The 19,146-nt window shown below is 37.5% G+C and overlaps 2 protein-coding genes across 2 annotated transcripts; one reads left to right on the top strand and one right to left on the bottom strand.

Annotated features, from left to right (window-relative positions):
- Positions 1-2,029: 2,029 nt before the first annotated feature.
- Positions 2,030-2,937, top strand: eIF1 (eukaryotic translation initiation factor eIF1). Its single transcript, XM_088238353.1, has one exon. The coding sequence runs from the start codon at positions 2,376-2,378 to the stop codon at positions 2,706-2,708; it is 333 nt and encodes a 110-aa protein (XP_088094479.1). The 5' UTR covers positions 2,030-2,375; the 3' UTR covers positions 2,709-2,937.
- A 6,164-nt stretch (positions 2,938-9,101) lies between these two features.
- On the bottom strand, positions 9,102-18,280 carry LOC148273682 (uncharacterized). Its single transcript, XM_088238350.1, has 5 exons — positions 17,877-18,280; positions 14,142-14,271; positions 13,274-13,445; positions 11,743-11,856; positions 9,102-10,282 (listed from the first exon to the last, which is right to left on the bottom strand). The coding sequence occupies exons 1-5, from the start codon at positions 18,150-18,152 to the stop codon at positions 9,832-9,834; spliced, it is 1,143 nt and encodes a 380-aa protein (XP_088094476.1). The 5' UTR covers positions 18,153-18,280; the 3' UTR covers positions 9,102-9,831.
- Between the last annotated feature and the right edge of the window lie 866 nt (positions 18,281-19,146).

The raw sequence follows: 19,146 nt of genomic DNA, 5'->3' as shown, positions 1-19,146 counted from the left end.
TAATATTTACTAGATGTGTAAAAGTAGATATGTTTAGAATTTTACAAAAACATGTACTTTTTATGAAATTTATTAAAAAATAAAAAAATAATAATTGAAGCTTATAAGTTTGGCTAAAATTTCACTCGTCGATGCGTTTTGCAGCTGCAAGACTTTTTGTGATGATAGCTATCATATATAAATCATATTATGTGAATGTTATCAACTATCAAATATATAATTTTAGTAAATTAGGTTTAGAATTTCAACCGTCCATGCTCTCAGTAGCTGTTAGACTTGTTGTAATCTAACTTCTATTTTTATAAATTTGTTTTTTATTTCGTTTTTTAAAATATCGCTTTAACTCTAAACTTCATTGTCAAATATATATTCATTTTAAATATAAATAGGGGCTAGATTTCTAATTGCCCATGCGCTCTGTAGCTGCAAGACGTGCTGCAATCTAGCTCCTGTATATCATAATTGTTTTATATCATAATTGGAGACTAGAAACTAGAATCTCAACCGTCCATGCGCTCTGTAGCTGCAAGACCTGCTGGGATATTTATTTATTGTACAGCGCCCTTGAGGTAATTTTCACAATAATGGCGCTATTTAAATTATCCAAACATATATATCTTTTTGAAAAACAATTTATTTTGTTTTCACATGCTACGGATTTATTCAAATGATTTAGAGAACAAGTGGGTTTTAAGCTTTTTTCCGAAACATCACTTCACTCCCACAGCCTCGCACCTCTGCTGGGAGAGCATTCCATGCCGTAGGGCTTGCGACCGCAAATGTGCGTTCACTGAATTTAGTGCGCTGTTTGCGAAGAGGTGAAAAACTTTTCCTTTTTCATTGTATATAACTAGAAGTATTCTGAGTTTGTTCAAATTTATGTACACAGGGACTGGATTCAACTCCCTGGGGAGCTGTTAACATTAACATATTACAACAAAGATGAAGAATATTTCAGAGAAGGTAATGTATAGAAGTCTAGGCATCTACAGCAGGGCTTATGACCTGACATTGGCTGGTTTAAGTGCCCACTTTACACTCTGTGTAACATTCACCATTCTGCCCATATTTGAAAATCTACATTCCTTCGACTTTTTCATCTGTTGATGTTTGTGAAGTTAAAGAGCTGAAACCTTTTGTTTACGCGGGTGAGAATCGTGTAATTGAATTATTTCACCTACATACTAGGCTAGGCAGCGCCTGAAAATGTTCTTCATCTCTGTTGCAATATGTTAATATTAACAACTCCCCGGGGAGTTGAACCTAGTCCTTGTCTACAAAAATTTTGACAAACTCAAAATATTGTTGATAAATCCACCTGGTCCATGAAGAAGTATAAAAATTGAAAACAAATTTTCAAGCGTTGCCTAGTATGTAGGTGAAATAATTCAATTACACGAATCTCACCCGCATAAATAAAGGTTTCAGCTCTTTAACTTCACAAACATCAACCGATGAAAGAATTGAAGAAATATAAAAGTTCAATTATGAGCGGAATGGTGAATGTTACACAGTGTGTAAAGTGGCCACTTAAACCAGCCAATGACTTCTATACTACCTGCTCTAAAATGTTCTTCATCTCTGTTATAGGTAATATGTTAACGTAAATATTTTATAGTCCCCGGACTGGTACCTGAAGCGTGAGATTAATCATCTTACACTCGTGTAACAAAAGTGATCAAGATATGCTGCGATTGGTGTACGGATTCAGTGCCCTATGCACCATTAGGTGCAGGAAGGGAATGAAGATGATAATATAATAAAAATAATACAAAATAATTTGGGTTGTGGTCATGTGGCTAGTGTCTCTGACTCACGAACTAAAGGTTCGTGGTTCAAATTCCACTCAACCCCAACTGGATTCCATTTTCTAATAGTGAGTTATTTACAATACGTTGAAAATGGCCCTCAAAATTAAATATTTGGGTAAATCATATGAACGCAAATATTTATTTAAAGAAAAAAAAATGTATACATATATTTATAATGTTTGTATTTATTACAGATGTATTTTTGATCAGATATTTATTTTTTACTGCTAGTTTTTACAAATGTAATGTTTTCTTTTGGTGTTTTTAATTTTTGTAAAAGGTTCTGAACCTATATAAATTATTGTGAATATTATATAAATAAAATGGATTTACTGAAGTAGGTACTTCGGTGCATTTTTCGTCGCGCCTGGCAATGTAAACAAAGCGCAGAAGTCGGAACATCCGTTTCCGGCGTGACGCATCTGACGTATTCGATTTCGGCGGCCATTGCTGTTTAACCCGTCGCTTTCGCCGAGCGCATCCAGAATCCGTTCCCATCCGCGAATCCGCGAGTGATCTGCGCACCGCAGTATTTTTTCTTTGAAGTTGTCCTTTTTTTGTCGCATGTCCATCCAGAATTTAAACAAGTTTGACCCCTTTGCCGACGCATTCAAGGGTTCGGAGGACGACGTGCAAGATGGCCTAGTGCACATCCGGATCCAGCAGCGCAATGGGCGCAAGACGCTCACCACCGTGCAGGGCCTGTCCGCGGACTACGACCTGAAGAAGATCGTCCGCGCGTGCAAGAAGGAGTTCGCGTGCAACGGGACGGTCGTGGAGCACCCGGAGTACGGCGAGGTGCTGCAGCTGCAGGGCGACCAGCGGGAGAACATTTGCCAGTGGCTGACCAAGTCCGGGCTGGCCAAGTCCGACCAGCTCAAGGTGCACGGCTTCTAGCCGCCGCGACATGCATCCCATTCCACTAGCCATGTATTTGGGCGCCGTCGACGTGTACAGAGATCCCATTTCGTATTATCTGTGCCTTTAACGCAATGCACTCGTAATGTTAAATCGCTTGGATCAAATTATCATAGTTAACTAAACGTAATTATCTCGCAGTTTTCATCTTTGTTTTAAATGACGTTTTCGAATTGGATGTATTTAAATTAAATCGTTTTTTAACTTATCTCTTGTGTTTTATTTACATGATTCGATCATATTGAGGGTGGACGCCATCTTTTTCAGGTGACAGCTGATTATTGTGTTTACGTCGGAAAATGACGTAGTGATTTAATCATGTTTCCGACGAGTATTGAGTAAACCAGTCGCGTCATACCTGATGGAGAATATACTGTTTTACGGTCATATTATAGTGGATTGACATTATGTAGATTCGTTTGTACCTATTTATAGGCAGGCAGGCAGCCTTTGCTGATGTACCTACATCTCGTGTACTGCCTTTTGTCCAAGTTCTTCTTTAAAAAAAGCATCTCAATGGTTTTTGAACTAACAATATTTTGAGTTGGTCCAAATTTTTGTAGACAAGGACTGGATTCAACTCCCTGGGGAGCTGTTTATATTAACATATTGCAACAGAGATGAAGAACATTGAAGAGACGGTAATATAGAAGTCTAGGCATCTACAGGGCTTATGACCTGTCAATGGCTGGTTTAAGTGGCCACTTTACACACTGTGTAACATTCACCATTCTGCCTACATTTGAACATCTATATTCCTTCAATTCTTTCATCTGTTGATGTTTGTGAAGTTAAAGAGCTGAAACCTTTATTTATGCGGGTGAGATTCATCTAATTGAATTATTTCACCTACATACTAGACTAGGCAATGCCTGAAAATATTATTTTTTCAATTTCTATACTTCTTCATGGACCAGGTAATTTATCAACAATATTTTTAGTTTGTCCAAATGTTTGTAGACAAGGACTGGATTCAACTCCCTGGGGAGCTGTTTATATTAACATATTACAACAGAGATGAAGAACATTGAAGAGACGGTAATATAGAAGTCTAGGCATCTACAGGGCTCATGACCTGTCATTGGCTGGTTTAAGTGGTCACTTTACACTGAGTAACATTCACCATTCTGCCCATATTTAAACATCTATATTCCTTCAATTCTTTCATCTGTTGATGTCTGTGAAGTTAAAGAGCTGAAACCTTTATCAATGCGGGTGAGATTCGTGTGATTGAATTATTTCACGTACATACTAGGCAACGTCGGCTCCCCAGGGAGTTGAATCCAGTCCTTGTCTACAAAAACTGTTGTAATATGTTAATGTTATCATTTTAAAATTTATTTCAAGAGAGGGAAAAAATTGTGAAGGGAATATGGAAGTCTAGGCATTTACAGGGCTTATGACCTGTCATTGGCTGGTTTAAGTGGCCACTTTACACACTGTAACATTTGCCATTTTGCCCATGTTTGAACATCCACATTTCCTCAACTCTTCCATCTGTTGACTTTTGTGAAGTAAAAGAGCTGAAACCTTTATCACGCGGGTGAGATTCATCCGGCTGAACCAAATCACCTACTAGGCAACGCCTGAAAACAATTTTCCAATTTTTATACTTCTCCATTTACCAGGTAGTAATTCAACAATGTTTGATTATGTCCAAATGCTTGCAGACTGGCTGGATTTCCTCCCTAGGGAGATGTTCATATTTAAACTTATTTCAACAGAGAGGGAAAAATTTTTGTGAAGGGAGTCTAGGCATTTACAGGGCATAACTCCCTAGGGAGGATTTGGAGCATTTGGACATAATCAAACATTGTTAATGTTATCAGCTCCCCGGGAGTTGAATCCAGTCCTTGTCTACAAATATTTGGACAAACTCAAAATATTGCTGACTATAGAATTGGCAATTTATTCCAGTCTGGAACTACCCTACTGGATAGGAAGCTTATCTTGGGATTGGGGACGATGGAGCTTCCTATTATGAGCCCCTAAATTTGTGTTGGGATTTAATGGACTCATCTCGCGCAGGCAGGAGGTAGTCCTGGTAATTATTGAGTATCTTGTAAGTTTCTATTGAGTCCCCTCTCTTTCAATGATGTAGATCCTAGTGCCTCGAATCTTCCGTGGTAAAGCATCCTTTTGAGTAATTTAAGGATTTTTGTGGCACATCTTTGGACTTTTTCCAGTAGCTGTCTTTCGTAAAGTAGGGACTCCATACTTCAATAAAGGTCTTGTATATTTTAAGAAATATCTCTGGAGTAATATTTTGGAATGCCCTTTTAATCGGATATATTATTGACTCGGCTTTCTTGGCCACAGATGCGGTGTGAGCTTCCCATTTTAAATCCATCGATATGATTATGCCGAGATCTTTTTGAAGCTTTACACGTTCGAGTTGGACACCACCCAAAAGACAAGTATTTTTATTTTATTTTTATTTATTAAGGAAAAACAACAGTTGTTATATAAGAATACAAAATATAAAAAATAGTAATCTAGTGTCTTTATTGAAGTTATTTATTTATTTATTAATGGACATTGTCCATGTATACAATTTATAAGGTTTAAATATTACAATAAAAGAATAGTTTAAAACATTAAAAAAAAAAAGAAAGAAGCATTGACAAACATAAGGGACATCGAGACAAGATCTGGACTATTTATTTAGTGCTCGTTTAAATCCTCGTAAACTTAAACCAAACAAGTCCAGATGATCTTGTCTCGAGTTAACAATACGACAAAGGCAAGTCATTGGAGAATTTAGGCCATAGTTTGTTCTATGCTGATCGATGAACAGTACTTCATTGTTTCTCAATCTACGAGTCGGAATATTGAATTTGACTTGTCCCAGTAATGATGGAACATCGATTATACCATTTAGTATGCCGAACATATATATGGAGTCAATATTAGTTCTACGTTTTTGTAGACTAGAAATATTTAACATTGACTCTATTTCAGCGTAAGGATAATTATCTCTCTCTAGTCCGAGCATCCACGCTATTTTTTGAAGCAAGCGATGTTGGACTGATTCAATGTGATTTATGCGATTGACTATTTGTTTAAAAAAAAAATACAAACGTAAAAGTGTAAATAAATAAATGCAGATGTACTAACCCGTACTCAGATGACTTTGGCGATGGCGATCTCAAAAGAAAGACGCCTGCATTATGTATGGAGAGCTTTGTGATGCTAAAAGATCCCACGCTGGTCAGCGATTGCGATTTAAAGATGACTGTAAACGTGACATGAAGACTTTTTGCATTGACGCTGACCATCGGGAGATATCGCCAGGGATGGAGATGTGTGGAGAGGAGCCGTGAAGGAGGGGAAAGCGGCACACGACGGCCTTTGGCTGGAAAGTCTGAAGCTTCTCTGGAGCCCCCCCCTCCCCCAGAACCTGGAAGTGTGAGAAATGTGGCCGACTGTGCTGGTCCCGTATAGGACTATAGTCACCGGAAAGCTGTTTTTCCCAGTCTTCAAATTAAGTATACATCACCATTGTCTTTCGAAGCCGGACGGTTGTCATATAGATATGGGCCGGAGAAAAAACTATGGTACCCACAGTAGGAATTGCAACATTTTTATTAGGGTCCGGTAGGTAGCAAATAAATCTAATGCCACAACCTAGTTAATGTGCCATACGCAAACACATAGTACATGTGGTGTATGTATAAATATTATTGTTAAGGTGTTCTCCCCTCAAATAAAATTCAGTTGATAAATTTGCATATAGTATTTAATAAGTAATAAAATTACAAGAGAGCGATATAAAATCATCAACAGGAATGTTGAAAAAAATAGTTTTTTCCTCAGAGTAATAATGCGTAGCCTACAGATAAGCCCTATCACAATGTTTCATAGAACGCAAGCGATGTGAGTTAGCAACAAATTGGCAGCCTTTTTGTTTTGTTTGACAACAAACACATAACGGTTCTGTCGGATGCTTTTGTCGCTGTGCTTGGCTTTGTTTGTAAATAACTTGGATATTTACGTAATAATAAATAAACATCCACTATGGGGAATTGCAGTATGTTTGCTTGCAGCAGTAGGAGCGTCAAAGCTGTTAAAGGAGTCAGTTTTCACAGGGAATTGATTCCCAATATTTTCCCACGATTTACATTGACTTTTGGCATTTATTGTCCCGACACGTGTATTTTGTTGCTTCAAAACTTTCCTTATATCAACATATTTACTTCAGATACAATTTTTTCTCAATTTAGGGGATAAATTTGTGATTTAAAGTATGTTTACTGTTGATAATGACAGTTGATTACGGGCAATATGTCGGGGCCGCACTGGGCATCCATATTTGAGTCTTTATTGAGTAGAGATCGATTCAAATTTTACTCGAAAATAGCAACGTTAACCTTGAAATCGCATCTAAAATGACGTGTCCGAATTTCAGGCCGCTACGACTCGGCGTTTCGGAGATGTGACGGACAAACAAACAAACTCAACATGCGACTTTGGTTCCACGGAGCCGGGATTTATGTCTCAATAAATGTAACATAAGTATATTGTGAATAAAATGAATCAATTAATAAAAAGATAAACACACACATGTATTTTCAGTTTTATAAAATAAATACGGGCGAATTGTAAAAAAATTAATTGGAATAACCCGGCAATAATAAATACAGAGGTCCATATTTAAAAGTATTTACAATGCAAATTAATATCCATTTGGCAATTCTCGACCTGCGTACGGCCCATTGTTTTGCTGCGAACTGTAGCTAACTTAATGCCCAATAGTCGTAGAATGGTTTTCCTACGTTTAGGCTCCTCTCTAGGTTACGCATTATTACTCTGAGATTTTTTCAATACTAACTTTTTCAGCCTGAATTCATTTCTGTGGATATAAATTACGCAATAAGCAATCAGTTTTGGAATATGGAATAATTGGATGGGGATGTGCAAATGACACACTGATCAAACAAATAATCATATCACAAAAACCTCGGTATATTCGTAAATCTTAATGTAACGTCTGTAAAACAACTTTATGTAAAAGCTCTGTTACTCTACGCCCGCAAAAATTATTCTCTACCTTCCAAGTCATTTCACTAGCACAAGAGTCACTAGGTACTCCACCTTGATGCTGCAAAACAATTTAAGATTAATACAACTTTTGGTCAAAGAGGCAATCCTCTTGAGACGCTCGGAGGATCTTCGTGGACATGGAATGATGATGGTGTTGTGAGGAGCAGAGAGTGAGAGACGAGGATGTGTTGTTGTCTATGGCCGCAGTGCCCAATGGACCTGCATAAGGAGGCGTAACACTTCACTCGCCCATTAAATTAAATTATTTTAACAATGTTTTGAGGCCAGTGTGACTAAATGTGAAATCACTGTGAATGGAGTTGTACTAAAACAAGTAGAGGAATTTGTGTATCTGGGAAGTATGTTTACTAGGAATGGAATGACTGAGAAAGATATTGAAAGGAGGGTGAGTGCAGGGAACGGAGTGAACGGTGCACTGCAATCTACTTTGGCAAACAAATGTTTGTCACGGGAGGCAAAACTAGCAGTTCACAATGGAGTTCTTATGTGTGGGAGCGAAGTATGGAATTGGAAAAACGATGATGAAAGTAGGTGAAATGCTGTCGAAATGCGATCCCTCAGGCGAATGTGTGGTAAAACGATGTATGTCAGGTGCACAAATGTCGAGATCCGTGAACTGTGCAAGGCTGAGACACGCATTATCGACAGAATCAAGAAAGGGGTGCTGCGTCGGTTTGGACATGTAGAGCGAATGGACAGCGAAAGAACGACTAAAAGGATCTACGATGCAAATGTTGATGGATGCAGAAAACGAGGAAGACCGAGAAAGACATGGCACGATCGAGTCCATCAAATACTCGAAGATGGACATGTCAAAAGTAGGAATAATCGGCGTGCGTGCATTAGAAGATGTATAAATCAGAGGACGCGAGGTCTGTATGCAAAGATTGAGTGATATGGAGTTCTGTCCTCTCTGCCTACCCCTGTGATGAAATGGCGTGATGAAGAGACGGGTACGTCTCGAAACCAGTAGACATAGAAAAGTCGGTAAGTGGTAATGTACAAATATTTGATATCATTTAGTAGAATAGAAATGTTATGTGTGGTCTGTATTGTTGTATGGCTGTGAGACTATATCTTGGACAGACCTGATAACGAACTCCAAGTCTTAAGTCGAGCTAGAGCTACTTTTATACTATTAGCTACTTTTCAGCTCTATCCTCGACTTTCGAACACTCAACGTTTGCGTACATTTTCAGGAAGCATTATGTGTGAAAGTCGAGGTCTACTTTATCCATAGAAATTAATTCAGGCTGATAGGGTAGGATTCTTCTGGCTTACTACTAAATAATTTAAACATGAAACTTAAATTAATTTACATTTAATTACAAAACATAATACATATTGAAAATAAAATTAAAATGATAACAATCAGAACATATAAAAATTCATTATGAAATTAAAGGCGAGCGATATTTGAATGCACAAATTTTTAAAAACCGGTGACCGATTTCATTTATTTATTTATTAACGAAAATTGTCGGCGGCAAACGTGGGCAGAATGGTGAATGTTACACGGTGTGTAAAGTGGCCAATGACAGGTCATAAGTCCTGTAAATGCCTAGACTCCCATATTATCTTTTTTAAAGTATTCTCCACCCCTGTTGTAATTTGTTAGTTGATTTTCAAATATGGAATTCGTTTTGCGAATGTCAAACTAACAGGGGTGCACTTTATTTAGGAATGCGATTTTATAAATGTATCAAAAGTCGGTCAATATTATTTTAGTATTGATAAAAGAAATTGTAAGTTATTGCAACAAATCTAAATAATGTTTGCAGTCTTAAGCCCAGTAAATGCCTGGACTTCCATATACCTTTCTTTAAAATTTTCTCTGTTTCGGTTGTAATTCGTCAAGAGTAGTGTATCTTCGTAATCGCTCGGGAATCTTCAATTATACTCAACGTCCTATTGTAATCACGGCCTGAGAGTGCTTCATACGACAAGGTACAAAACCTTTTCTCGTCCATTTTGAAACAGGTCAGGATGGAGCGTAACAATTGCCGCTCGTATGTACACCTACCACACAAATTGTAGTCTATCCTAAGATGAAGATTTCGCAGTCAGAATCCACGGAGGCATTGGTCGGAGTGGCGCGCGGGTCGCGCGGCTGCTGCGTGAGTATGGCGCCGAGCAGGCTGCCGCTCGAGTCGCTGGCGCCGTTGGCGCCGGCGCACTCGCCCCTGTGCCGGCGCGGGTCGTCGAAGACGCAGCCGCACGCCGCGCAGTGGTAGCAGCCGAACTGCGAGTGCCGGGCCACGTGCCGCTCGAAGGCGCTCTTGCGGAAGAACGTCGCGTCGCAGTGCTCGCACCGGTGGTTGTGCAGCTTGATGTGCACCTCGCGGATGTGCGCGCTGAGGTGCGCGAGCGACGAGTAGGAGCTGCCGCACTCCTCGCACAGGTACTTGGGCAGGACGTCGACGTGCAGTGTGCGCAGGTGCAGGCGGCGGGTCTGCACCGAGGGGAACAGGTTCGCGCACAGCGGGCAACTGGAAAACATTCAAATTATGAAGAAATACGCGTGTTCGAACTCGGAAAAATTTGCTATCAAGGTTGATGCCAGCCGTCAATAAATAAATGAATTTGTAGTGTTTAGAGTAGATCAATTAAATTGATTAACTGAATTACTTGATAAGTTAGAACGACTGCAGAATATTTGTATTCGTTACATCTTCAATCTTCGCAAATTTGACCACAGAACCGAGTATCGCACGCAACTACACTGGCTCAGCATCAGGCATAGAAGAAACATTCACATTGTATCACTTCTTCTGCTCCGGAATATCTAAGGCAACTCCGCATTCCAGATGAGCTAGCTGACAGGCGTCTGACGCTTAGATCAGTAAAACTCATACAAATATTCCCCCCAATTTTTTACATTTTTCATCACCCAGGTTTTACGTTTAAAAATTTTCAGAATTCATTTGATGTGTCAAAAAGCCAAAAATTTGACAATCGTTCTCTCCGAACCCGCGAAGTATAAAAATTCCATTTATTTTCTGAACACACCTCATATATAATAACATATTACAACAGAGATGAAGAACATTTAAGAGAAGGTTATTTGGAAGTCTAGGCATCTACAGGGCTTATGACCTGTCAATGGTTGGTTTAAGTGGCCACTTTACACACTGTGTAACATTCACCATTTTGCCCATATTTGGACATCTATATTCCTTCAATTCTTTCATCTGTTGATGTTTGTGAAGTTAAAGAGCTGAAACCTTTATTTAGGCGGGTGAGATTCATCTAATTGAATTATTTCACCTGCACACTAGACTAGGCAACGCCTGAAAATATTATTTTTTCAATTTCTATACTTCTTCATGGACCAGGTAATTTATCAACAATATTTTGAGTTTGTTCAAGTTTTTGTAGACAAGGACTGGATTCAACTCCCTGGGGAGCTGTTTATATTGACATATTACAACAGAGATGAAGAACATTTAAGAGAAGGTAATATAGAAGTCTAGGCATCTACAGGGCTTATGACCTGTCAATGGCTGTCAAATAGTAAGGTAAATAGTATATATTTATGAAGAAGAGCCCTTCTATATGTACTAAATTTCATGTGAAATGAGTCACCAACGTCCTAGTACTCATTGCCTTCTCCGGTACTCATCGCCTATCTAGTTTCTATATGTAAAAGTTATCAATTATAAAATACCAAACTTTTTTTAATGGGATCTAAAACTCCAACCGTCCTTGCGCTTAGTAGCTGCAAGACGTGTTATAATCTCACTCCTTTTATTTTTAATATTATTTTTTAAATCTAATTATTTCTTTGCCAATTCTGAACATGAGTAAATGGTGGCTCAATTTCTTACCGTCCATGCGCTCTGTAGCTGCAAGACGTGCTGTAATCGGGCTCCTATCTGTTATAATTTAAATTAATCTAATTGGAAAAGAGGAACCAGAATCTCAATCGTGGGAGTAATGAGATACTCACGTAAACACGTCGTTGGTCGCCCGAATATCGTCTAAGTATTTGCAAATCGCAATGTCGTTGATGTTGCTTCGGTCAAACAGTTCAGTGGACTTCCCCCATTTTTGCAACGCCAGCCTGCAAAAGAAAAACACATTGAAAATTAATATTCGAAGCACTAGCTTGTGATTTTCCTTATCAAATAACACTGGGATGTGTGATGTCACCGTGGTTGCTCAACGTATACGTCGATAGCTGTATGAAAGAACTGAAAGATTTAAGAATGGGAGCAAAAATGTACATCGGTCATCTCTCTATATATAGACGGATCAAATCTTCCTATAGACGCAACTAAAGCTCTTGTAAATGCTTATGTCGTTTCGCGTCTAGATTACTGTAATGGAATATACGCAAATCTCCCGAAATATCCAACTAACAAACTTCAATCTGTTTTCAATGCAGCGGCGAGGCTTATTACGGGAGTAAACAAACACTCTCACATCTCGCAACATCTTCGAGATTTGCGCTGGTCAAAAAGCCCAGAGAGAATAAATACAAGCTGTGCTGGACAGCATTCAAATCCCTTCATGAAATGGCTCCGAGATACCCATCGGACCTCTGTATTAGGGAAAATACATGTCAAAGAAAATCTACTCTTAGGTCAGCATTTGACGCAGGAAGAGGAAAACTCGTCGAAATCCGGCGCTCCCCAAACACTGGATTTGGAGGTCGCGCTTTTGCCGCCGCCGGCCCCTCTGCCTGGAACCGATCGCCTTCAAACTTACGAATCATCGACAGTCCCAGTCAGTTCAGATCCCAACTAAAATCCCACTTCTTTAGACTATCATACCCTCAATTTTAAATCTGGAAATATAATATATAACTTAAGTTTAGTTGGAATGTTAGCTTAGATATACAATTGTAAAGCGCCCTTGAGGTGATTTTTTACAAAAATGGCGCTATATAAATCAGCCGAATATTATTATTAGAACTAAAAAAAACTAAACCAAACCTAATTACTAACAACGTTCTTACAAGGTTACATCATTTTGCAAAAAAGTTAAATGTCTTATTTTTTTGTGAATAATGGTCTTAATCACACTATAATAGGCTTGTTTTTGCGTTTTTATATCAATTTTCGGAAACAGAGTTTCATGTTTGCATGGAAAAACTGATAAAATCGATTTGGTCAGTGCTCAGTACTTCCCCACCACTAGTCACATTAGTTTGGCAGCTGTCATTTAATCAAGCTATATTTTATGGACTATAGGCATGTAAGTTGAAAAAATTTGTCTATTTTCAATTGGTCTATTTGCATTTGAATATAGTGAGACCAATCAGGGTCTGTTTAAATTATTCAAAGATTAAATGAGCCGAGATGGTTTAGATTAGGTTAGGTCATTTTTTCAAGTCTAATTCTAAGTTCAGTGTTTTCAGTTTGATCTTGTGTCATTTCTTGGGCTTTAATGATTTTAAGGACTATACTATTATTATTATTAACACGTGGAGAGATTAAAACTTTAAAAAAAATATTAAAAAAATTGTAACAAATTACCTCTTTTTAAGGATGTTGGGAATGTAGGAGCGGGACACGTGATCCTCGATGATAGTCACATCATTGTCTATCTCCATGTCCTCGTTCGGCTGGCTCGCGACCGCCGCGAGTCGCGGCGGCGCGGGGGCGACCGCGCACGCCGGATCCGGAAGCTTGCTCGGCGCTTCGTCGGCTGAAATAAAATCTATTCATCATACCGCAATGGTCTGGAACCACGTTTTGCCGAGCTGAAATCACGATGCATGGAATTGAAAATTTTACAAGAGCTAGTTTGTTGATTGACAAAAAATCACCGCTTTTTTGCAAGAGCGAAACCGATAGGAAGACCCACGGGCCACACCTTCGATTCTGCCCGCTTTTGACATGACGGACTTAAGATTTGATGAATTCATTTATTGAGGAATTGATCTACACAGAAAAAATAAAAATTATATTTAAGATGAAAAATAATAAAATAAATACAAATATTAAATTTAATTTTAACTACAACATACATAAAATAAATACAAGATCGGCAAATAATTTAACTTGCGAACAGCCTAGGACAAACAGAAAAAGAAACAGTGTTTAACATTTTACAACAGAGATGAAGAACATTCAAGAGAAGGTAATATAGAAGTCTAGGCATCTACAGGGCTTATGACCTGTCAATGGCTGGTTAAAGTGGCCACTTTACACACTGTGTGACATTCACTTAAACTCAGCCAGAGGTCCACATTCTTATTAAGATAATGTTCTCCAACTCTGTTGGGATAAGTAATAATGTAAAAGTTACGTTGTCACTTTTGCTGACAACTGTCATTCTAATCAAGCTATATTTTAAGGACTATAGTTTGCTGGGGTCCGATGTAGTATTATAGCGACTCACGAAATAGCTTGCTGAAGAAGGACTGGGCAACTTCCAACTGCCTTCTGAACTTCACCGACTCTTGTAACCGGCTGACGCAGGCCGAACACACGTAGAACTTTCTTTTACTCTTTTTGGGGTCTGGAGTAACCTGAAAAATTAAACAAACACTTCAGGGCCTCGATGATGGGAAGACAAAGACGTCATACCTTCACCTTGACGGTATGGTTGAAGACAAATTCTCTCTAGCGATTACAAAGATACACTACCGACCCCCCACCATCAAGTTTTGGGTAGGTACATCATTATTTATTTATTAATATTTTACTCTTCATCATCATCATCGTTTCCTTACCGCACCTTATGGTGCATAGGGCGCTGCATTGGTACACCAATCGCAGCGTATCTTGATCATTTTTGTTACATGAGATAACTTCTATATTACCTTCTCTTAAATGTTCTTCAACTCTGTTGTAATATGTTAATATAAACAGCTCCCCAGGGAGTTGAATCCAGTCCTTGTCTACAAAAATTTGGAAAAACTCAAAATATTGTTGATAAATTACCTGGTCCATGAAGAAGTATAGAAATTGAAAAAATAACATTTTCAGGCGTTGCCTAGTCTAGTATGTAGGTGAAATAATTCAATTAGATGAATCTCACCCGCATAAATAAAGGTTTCAGCTCTTTAACTTCACAAACATCAACAGATGAAAGAATTGAAGGAATATAGATGTTCCAATATGGGCAGAATGGTGAATGTTACACAGTGTGTAAAGTGGCCACTAAAACCAGCCATTGACAGGTCATAAGCCCTGTAGATGCCTGGACTTCTATATTTATTTTATTTTTTTATTTTATTTTATTTTTGGAAAGCCAACAGATTACAATATTTATTAATTACAGTGTAGGTTAAATTATATATTAAGATCCAATTACAGGCCTTCTCGTAAGCTAAAAGATAAATATTACTAATAAGAAGTTAAGAATAGATATTAAATTTAGATATGTATGTACATTTTACAGTGCGGATAACATAATAATAAGTATACATACATATGCAGCGAGTATAACATTTGCGATAATTATTGAGCCTTATAAGAAGAACAACTTAATTGAAGAAAATAATAATTATAAAAATAAAATAAAAAACTCAAAAACTAAAATAAAATAAAGTGTTTATAATAATTAACCAAATATCAAACTCACATACACATGTACATGTACATATCCATACACAATCTAACTGCACAGGTAGGTATTTCGGTTAAATAAGATATTATATAAGAGAATATTAAAAAACATATTTTTTAAAAAATAAAAAAAATTAGTGAAACATAAATTGATTTTCAATTACTTTTCTAAAATTGTTGCATGTTATATTATTAATATCAATATGGTTAAATTTATTGTTATACAGATTGCAAGTTCTACATATATAAGAATTTTGGCAAGCATTAGTTTTATATTTAAAAATATGAAATTGGTTTTTGTTTCTGGTCTGCGCTACAGGGATCCTAAAACCAATTAGGGATAGGAGCTGTGGACAGTCAACCTGATTATTCATAATTTTGTACAGATATACAAGGTCAGCTACGTTTCTACGGGTTTTCAGTGGTTTTAGGTTAAGATGAGTGAGAAATTCATTGGTTTCATTTTCTGAAACCCTTAATTTAAATCTGCAGTATGATATAAATTTTGATTGAATAGATTCAATTCGATGAATGTATTTTTTATAATGAGGGTTCCAGGCAGGTGACGCAAATTCTAACTGACTTCTTACATATGTACAGTACAATAGTCTAATGGTTTGTATATTACTAAAGTCATTGCCTATGCGAATTAGGAAACCCAACATTTGATAAGCTTTTTTAACGATTGCATTAATGTGAGCTTCAAAAGTTAATTTAGAATCAAGTATAATTCCAAGATCGCGAATTTCGTTTACTCTAGAGAGGATATTGTTATCAATTGTGTAGTTAAAATTAGTTTTTGTTTTATTTCTAGTGAAGGTCATTACATAACATTTATTAGTATTTAGTTTAAGGTGATTTAGTTTGCAGTATTCATTTAGCCTAATAAGAATAACTTCGCTTAAATGTTCTTCATCTCTGTTGTAATATGTTAATATAAACAGCTCCCCAGGGAGTTGAATCCAGTCCTTGTCTACAAAAATTTGGACAAACTCAAAATATTGTTGATAAATTACCTGGTCCATGAAGAAGTATAGAAATTGAAAAAATAACATTTTCAGGCATTGCCTAGGTGAAATAATTCAATTATATGAATCTCACCCGCATAAATAATAATTAGCATTCACCATCTTTGAAAAAGATCAAAAGGTTTGTTCTATAGGCACAATACCCAACACTAAATATATCAGATACGTAGGCATAACTATTGCCGAGTTCATGAAGTCTATTTAATACGGCATTACAAGTATACACTGTCCGTGAATTGTTGCTACAAAACGGCGGCACCAGTCTAGTCATTCTTCCAGGCACCCTGAAGTTGATGAGGGATAATAGTTCAGGGCAATCCCATATTGAATTTACAATTTTGAATAAATTTAAAAGGTCTATAATTTTTCTCCTATCGTCAAGTTTTAACAAATTTAATGTTTTTAGTAAAAAGTCGTAATTTAAAAATTCATGACTGATCGAAGTTTAAAATTTATATGCCGTAAGAATTTTTTTGGACTCTAACTAACTAACTAACTAACTAACCATCACGCCCTTTCCCCGGAGGGGTAGGCAGAGAGGATAGAACTCCACGCCACTCTGTCCTGGCACACTTCCTTTGCTTCCTTCACATTCATACATCTTCTCATGCACGCACGTCGATTATTCCGACTTTTCACATGACCACTTTCAAGAATTTGTTGTACTTGATCATGCCATGTCTTTCTCGGCCTTCCTCGACTTCTACAACCAGACACATTCGCATCATAAACCTTTTTAGCCGTTCTTTCATCATTCATTCGCTCCACATGACCGAACCATCGCAAAAGACCTTTCTTAATTTTGTCGATAATGCTTAACTCAGCCTTGCATTCTGCTCTAATTTCGACATTAGGGCACCTATCATACATTGTTTTTCCGCACATTCGCCCGAGGGATCGCATTTCAACAGCATTCAGTCTACTTTCGTCCCTTTTTTTCCAACTCCATGCTTCGCTTCCATACATTAGGGTTGGTACCAGAACTCCATTATGAACTGCTAATTTAGCCTCTTGCGATAGACACTTATTTGCTACGACAGACTTTAAGGCACCATTAACTCTGTTACCGGCACTAACCCTCCTTTCAATATCCTCGTCCATATTTCCATCTCTAGTATAGTAACATACTACCCAGATATACAAATTCTTCGACCTGTTTCAAACTATCTCCATTTACTACAATCTTACATTCAGTCATAGTTACATTTCTTTCAAAGACCACGACGTTCGACTTTTGCACATTCATTAGCAAATCACTCTCCTTGCACACTTCGTAAACCTTTGTAACCGAGGATTGCAGTTCCTCTTCGCTGTCAGCTAGGAGGACTGCGTCATCGGCGTACAGAAGGCAACTGACAGTTAGATTACTTTTGGACTCTTGTGTTATTATATATAATATCCCCTCACACCAGCACTTTTGCTGATTGGGAATATTTCTTACAAATAAAATATGTAATATAATGTAATACGTAAAGTTTCAAAACCTTGTATTTTGTCATGTCTTTCATTTGAGTAAGTTGTTTGAGAAACGTTACCTGCATTGAGAAGCAGTAGAAGATGAGGTCGGCGTACGTGTCCCCGAATTCGTTAAAAGGCACGTGCATTTCTTGAAGCTCTTCGTCCTCCAGACAGCCCCAGCAGACTTCGCCGCTGGACTCCTCGGCGGGCGGCGCGAGCTTGTCCTTACTCCGGCCCGGCGTGCTGGACGCTCGGCTCTGCGTCTCCCCGGCGTTCGCCGGCCGCGACAGCGCCGCGTCGCACCGGTGCAGCTTCAGCTCGAGGGTCAGAAGTTTGATGGCGGTTTTCCCCATGGCGACGGCCAAGCAGATCGACGACAGCAAAATTAAAATCCAAAACACCGAAATTCTATAAGATACGATTTTGACTTTGACAGTTGCTGAATGCGCGCTTGTTATCGAATCATCTATGGTTTAATAGTGTTGCGCCCATATAATTTAAGAATGGTCCAGGAGCGTGGAATCATTTTTTAAAAATATATGTAAATATTTAAAAAAAAATGTTTATTGAAATCTACAGTCATATACAATAATACGGTTATAATATAATAGATAAGCATGGACAAAACATATCAAAACAGTTATAATAAAACTAGGTCCAATTATTGGAATAATGAGAAAAACAGATGTCTTTGACATAAGTACAAAATTAATGATATACAATGCTTTTATACTTCCGCACTTTGTATATGGATTAATAATATGGTCGCAATGTAGTAAACACATGCAAGAATCAATACAAAGAACAATGAATAAAGCACTTAAAGTAACATTTAATTTTAATAAATATACTAGAACCACAGATTTATATAGAACAACAAAAACGCTCAATCTAGAGGGATTCGGGGGCTTAGGGTCATAAGGGCGAAACTAGAAAAAATGCTGTTTTGTGTTAAGTACTAATCTGATATCCAAACAAAATATCCTGTTAGTGACAAAAAGATGAAACTCATCCGATAAGTAGTTACCTAGATAAATTTGTGTGAAACTACAAATGAAGCGTTTTGTTTAAAGTCAGAAGAATAAAACACCTTTTACATCATTTTGTGTATTTACTAATTTAAGCGCAAGTTAGGGTCATATAGACGAAAGCGTCGTTTCATATTTTTGTCTCTAAAACATTTTATGCTCTATTAACTGTATTTTTTATTTTCTTTATTTGTTACCCTTAAAAGACAGTATTATTTTTTGAAAACTGATTTATCATTTATCTCAAAACTGTGTGTTTGTAGTTTCGCCCTTATGACCCTTAACCCCGAATTGATCTACACAGAAAAAATAAAAATGA

Source organism: Micrasema longulum, unplaced genomic scaffold, assembly GCF_059751315.1.
Source record: "Micrasema longulum isolate JH-2025_06_02 unplaced genomic scaffold, ASM5975131v1 h1tg001872l, whole genome shotgun sequence".
Classification (NCBI taxonomy): Eukaryota; Metazoa; Arthropoda; class Insecta; order Trichoptera; family Brachycentridae; genus Micrasema; species Micrasema longulum.
The sequence above is the reverse complement of the archived record's forward strand: the minus strand, read 5'-3'. Positions and strand labels throughout refer to the sequence as shown.